Here is a 6,000-nt window from a genome sequence, read left to right on the forward strand (position 1 = left end):
ATCTCTGAACACACCCCACCTTTCCTCTATTCCAGGCCTTCCTCCCGGCATTTCCTCAGCCTGCAAAGCTGCTCTGGCCCCCAGCCCTCACCTCACCATCTAGATGGACTCTCTAGACGGCTTCCAACCAGAACTTTAAGTAACTTTCTCAAGAAGGTCTCTGTGAACCCTCAGCCTCCCTCAGAGAAGTGACTAGAGTCCATCTGGGCAAGTTAAAACCTCTGAGGAGCCCTGCGTGGAGATCAGGAGAGCTCTCCAAGTCATTCTGATGGACAGTCAGCTTCGGAAACCACTGCCCCAGACTAGGCTGGGCCCTTGCTGTGTGCACCGTTAACGTGCCGGAGTTCACCTCATCTGCAACCGCCTACCAAACATCCATCCTCTCGCTTAAACGCCAGTTTGTACGGTGCGTAACTCCTTCACCGAAGGCTTAATTCATAAGCATACTCAGATATTAGTTGAATTTTATTATCATCTTTCAAAATATCTCTTTCCTGATTAAAGGCAATGTTTTTCAAACTTACTTGGTGGATGAGAAAATAAAATCCTTTGTTTGAAGAAAAGCTTAAGGAGAACTCCAATATGAAAAATAAATAACACAGAGTTGCTTTGGTTGAACAGGTCAGCATGGAAAGGCCTGCAGGCTATTGACTGTTCTTTTATGTTCATTTACTCCTGAAGGGGTCCCAGGAAACAAGGGTTGAAAACTTCCAGTTTAAAGCCATAGAAAGATATCATTCTCTTCAATTAATATTATACATACAGACTCTCTCTCTCTCTCTCTCTCTCTCTCTCTCTCTCTCTCTATATATATATATATATATATATATATATAAATTAAACCATGGAAGCTGTTATAGTTTGGCTACCATGAACAATGAAAGATACCAAAGAGATTGTTTTTCTTTCACTCTTCATCTGATGGTTACCACATTTTCTCTGCCTTATCCCTATGCAGTTCAGTTCAACAGGAGAGAAGCAAATAAATACCCAATAGCTGTACCTCAATATAGGTATGAAAGTGTAAAGATTGCTATAAAAATATATTTGTACCAATCCTATAAAGGAAGAATCATTGGCTCAACAACTAAAGAAGCTGATTTTATTAGTTCCTACGCCACACAGCACATACTGTGTGAGAGCTAAAACCACACAGCCAAACAGAAGGTAAGATAGCTAGTGTTTTCATAATCTTTATTTTTTTCCAGAAATAACATGTTAGGAATGCTTTAGTGAAAAAGAACAGGGCCTCTGGACTTAAAGCTGCACTAAAAGCTGGCTCTGACATTGGTAGCTCTAAATCCTTGAGCAAGACACTTAATCTCACTATGGCTCAATGTTTACATTTGTCAAATGGGAGTCAATAATTTCTGCCCATAATACTCCTTTCCTTTGCACTCCTCCGCCTCCCCCAGGTCACCAGTTATTAAGGTTAAAAATGGGCTGGGATATCAGGCCTTCTCCTTGATCTCCTTGGCTCAGAACCACACCTCTGCACATGTAATTGGCTGAGGCATGGCTCCCTGGCACCTAAGAAGTAGCACTGCTATGGGACAAAGTCCAAAGTGCTGCCCGGCACGTAGGGCTAGGGCACAGTCTGCCACTCCTGATACTCCATCTCCTGTCTCCACGTGTCTGCAGAGGACGCTTTTCCACTCCAGCTCCTCTCCTAATGCTGTGCAAGGTTATTCCACGGAATGCTTACTGTAGGGAGAATAGCTGAGCCAGGGAAGGAAAAGGAAGACACCCACGTGCCTGTTCTTCCTTCTTCTTCTTTTTTTAATATTTATTTATTTTATTTGAAAGTAAGAGTTGTTGCAGAGAGAGCAGGACAGGGAAAGGGAGAGGGAGGGAATGAGGGAGGGAAGGAGGGAGGGAATGAGGGAGGGAGGGGGATAGAATGAGAATCTTCCATCTGCTGGTTCACTCCTCAGATGGCCGCAATGGCCGGGGCCAGGCCAGGATGAAGCCAGGAGCCAGGAGCTATGTCTAAGTCTTCCACATGGGTGTCAGGGACTCTAACATTTAGGGTATCTTTTGCTGCTTTTCCCAGGCCATTAGCAAGGAGCTGGATCAGAAGTAGAGCAACTGGGACACAAACCAGCACCCATATGGGATGCCAGTGTCACAGGCCTTACCCACTTCACCATAAAGCTGGCCCCTTGTTTCTATTTCTTTGGAAGGCCACATGGTTACTCTGGACACAAGCCCTGGGCTCCATGGACCTAAGCATTATGGGCCTTCCTATGTCCAGCCAAGCTCACTGGGCTTATACTGGGGCTTGGAGCCAACAGCCAGCTAGAAATAAAGGAATCCTTTACAGGCTATTGTCTGCCCTACATCAATTTCTCTTGGAAAGCAAATATGTTGACACCATCGATTCCCAAAGCATACAAGAGGAGGCAGGCAGACTGAGAACATGAACCCAATGTCATGATCCCCAACTGTCTCTTTGTGCTCTGACGATGAAGGAACTTGAGCAAACGTTTAAGATGTTTCTGCTCAGGAAAACTCGGCAAAAGTATTCAACAAGCACCTGAAGAATATCGGAGTGCTACAGATAGAAGAGTGACCAAGACCTACTTCCTGCCCCCTAGTAAGCTCACAGTGAGCAGAGAAAGACATGAGAACAATTACAACAGAAATTGGTAGTGCTGACCAAGTATGTGCAAGTATAAGGGACAACCATATGTGCCTAGGGCAGCTGGACCAGGCCAAACTTTAAAAAAGCTGGAAGAATGAACAGGAACTTCAGAAGGATTAAAGGAAAGGCATTCCAAGCAGAGGTTCCAACAGTGACCCACACGCAAGTGAGAAAAGCTGGAACTCATTGTTTCTCAATTCCATCTGCAGAGCAGTTCAGGCAAAACAGACAGATGGCTAAAATGCAAAGGAATATCAGAGTGGTGGGCAATGAGGCTGGTGAGACAGGCAAAGGGTCAAATCATGAGCAGCCCTGCAGGCCAAGCTGCACGGTTTCCTCTGAACGCTATCTGCAGCTGTCAGGAAGCTATCGGCGAATTTTCCATTTGAAGAGTAATCTAATCACTTTTGTATTCTTTTCATTGATCTGGTGGCAGTAGTGACTGATTAGATGCAAGTAAGTCTCTGTGTGCTCAAATGCTGCACGTCACATGAATCTGTGTGTGTGTGCATGTGTGTGTGTTATGGGTTTTGAGGCAGAAGCTGAGCAAAGGAGTAGACCAAGAAATCACGATGACTCCCATGGGTGCCTGAGTGCTGTCAATCCCTAGATAGCAATATTAGAGTGAGGTGCAAGTTTGGGGAAGCAGAGAAAACCAGAGTTTGGTTTTTATACCTTTCCATTGCCCCCCCCCCCCCAATCTGTGGGGAAGCTGGGTGAAGACGCTGAGTCACCGGTAAATTCTATGACTCGATAGCTTAGGAGAAGGGTCAGAATTAGACATTAAAGCTTGAGAGATTAGCACCAAGGTGCAGTTGACACCAATGGCACAGATAGGATAATCCCTGGGGTCTGGTGGAGGTAGTGGGTACCTCTGCACTAGTCTCCTATGCTCCCATCATCTGCTACACGTGGCCCTTGTGAGAAAAGCTGCCACAGGAGGTTCTTTACACACAGGTCTCCCTACCTTGTACGAATAAGATCCTCCTCCCTTACCCAGAGTAGATGCACACAGGGATCGGGGAGCTTCATCCAGAGGCAACCACTGCTTGGCTAGTCAGAGGCTTATGAAACAGCCCTACACAGAGCTCTGCCCACAATCACAAGTTCATTCCAAAAAAAAAATCTAAGTTTTCCTTGCTACAAAATGAACAAATATACTATCCACACTACCCAGACCCTTAACCAGTTATCTGTGCTGTCTTCACTTAACTTTCCCATCCACACTTCTAAGACAACCCCGTATCAGACAGAGAGGAAAGGGTTATATTCTCTACACTGTATGGCACTTTAAGTCATTTCCTTTTACATAGGCATGATTCTAAAAATACTACAGGACCGAGAGTAAAACAAAGGCAGGAAGCGCTTTCACTCTGCCGCCCAGCATTTTTCTGTATATTCTGTATTTCACCTAACTCACCTTCTCCCCAAATCATCCACAATCTTTTTTTCATTTATTTTTGTCTTTAGAACAGCAGTACCACTTTTGAAGAAATGAAACCAAAGAGAAGAAGCGAAGCATGATACGGCTACAAGAATGTCAGCCAAAGCTCAACCAGCTAACAGTAAGTCACATACTGGAGAATATCCCAATCTCAGTTACAATAATCCATCAACACTGAGCAATGTCTGCTGACAATAACCTCTTGGGACACCCCAGTTCCCAATTCCAAACTGGACTACTACGTTTGCATCACTCCCTGGACATTCCACTAAGTACTTCTGCAGACTTAAGGCACCATGTGACCAAGGAGTCACCACATGTTTCCATCCAAATAGTTTCATTTAAACCTACCACAATCCAAATAATTCACTCTACCATCTAACCTTAAAAATTAAGCTTTTCTTTCCCTCTGATTCCCCGTACACTCCCCCAAAGGGTTTTAGGAGATGAGCTGGGGGAGGGTTGTGAACCCACTGGAAATGTAATTCTTGGAGAGCCCATGGCTTTCACCGGATTTTTTTAGGGAGTCTATGCCCCCCCCCCATGTCATAACCAATTCTACATACTTGGTCACCTAGGGACATTTCATAGCCTGGCAGCACTCAGGTTAACTCTATTCAGTTTCTAGAGTTTTTGCATATGCTGAAATGTTTTTTAAAATCAAAGATTCTCAGCAGTCAATTCTTTGCATAAAGACGCTAGCCTGATTCCTCCTGAGAAGCAGCTTCTGGGGAAGGAAAATTTAAGCAGCAGCAAGAGTCGGCCAAGTCATCACTAAGATCCTGGGATTTACCACTCAGAGCTAAACAGTGGAGTTTCTTGTCTCTTGCTGAGGCACCAGAAGACAACTGGAGGCTGGGAGTGTTGGGCCGGCTTCTGTGTATGCAGGAAAGAAAAATCTGTGACTGAACACAGAGATGTATCATCTTAACCACTTTGGCAAAAATCATGGTTAGCTCTCAAGTGCACGGCTCAACTAGGTATTTTAGCCCTGGTTAACTGGTTTAGTTACTAAACGTCTCCTTTTGCTTGAACTTCTATTCACACCAAATGCTGCAAACAGGATATTTAAACGACCAAAGCCTCAAAATGTGAGAGCCAAACTGCTAATAAAAGTCCGGCGGCAGCGACAGCGAGGGGCAGGGATGGTGCTCAGGTTGCATGTACCGCAAGGGGCCACCACCCACCGGCACATCACCTTTCCACCTGCTCCTGCAGTTGGGATGTTGAGCCAGCTCTCCGGAACGAAGATGAGGAAAGGGAGAGAAGCTGGAGCTGCCGGGCGCCGGCAGGTCCCGGGGACTGCAGCGGGTGTCTGCCCGGTCGCCCCGCCCTGCGGCCTGTACCTCCCCGGCAAGCGGCGGTCTCGCGTAGAGCGCGAAACCGGGAGCCGAGCCGCGAGTGGCGGCCACCGCAAGGGGACCGCGGCGCCGGGCCCCAGGAACCCGGGTCATTCCGCCCTCGGCCCTTCTCACCCGGACTCTTCAGGTTGTAGCGGGTCTCCATGGCGGGGCGCGGGCCCGGCCTCCCGGCTCGCTGCCACCTCCTCTCGGCGCCGCCGCCGCCGCCGCTGTCGCCGCCCGGGTCCCGGCGCGGCTCGGGCAGACTGGGCCCGGCCGAGGGAGCCTCCGCAGACGCCGCCCAGCCCAGCCCGGACTGCGGGCGGGGTGGGGGGTGGTGAGGGCGCGGGCGAGGCGCGGGCTTCGCGATGGCGCCGCCTTCTCCGCTGCTCCCCCGCCTCCCTGAGGGCTGGGCAGGCGCCGGCGCCGGCCGGGGCTGCGCTGAACCTGGGGCCCGGGCTGGAGGTCGGCCTCCACGTGTGGCCGCGGGCCCAACCCCGCCGCGGCCGCCCGGCTTGTGTCAGCCGCCCCCGTCCGGGTTTTGTGAAGTTGCCCTGACGTGGCAGTCGCTT

At 48.7% G+C, this 6,000-nt stretch overlaps 1 protein-coding gene across 1 annotated transcript in view; it reads right to left on the minus strand.

Moving 5' to 3' along the window:
- Positions 1 to 5,743, minus strand: part of UBE2J1 (ubiquitin conjugating enzyme E2 J1) — a 28,035-nt gene extending 22,292 nt beyond the window's left edge. The window contains exon 1 of the mRNA XM_062186501.1: positions 5,564 to 5,743. Within this exon, the coding sequence (XP_062042485.1) occupies positions 5,564 to 5,594 (31 nt within the window). The 5' untranslated portion in view covers positions 5,595 to 5,743. The remainder of the gene's footprint in view (positions 1 to 5,563) is intronic.
- Between the last annotated feature and the right edge of the window lie 257 nt (positions 5,744 to 6,000).

Source organism: Lepus europaeus, chromosome 3 (assembly GCF_033115175.1).
Source record: "Lepus europaeus isolate LE1 chromosome 3, mLepTim1.pri, whole genome shotgun sequence".
Taxonomy (NCBI): domain Eukaryota; kingdom Metazoa; phylum Chordata; class Mammalia; order Lagomorpha; family Leporidae; genus Lepus; species Lepus europaeus.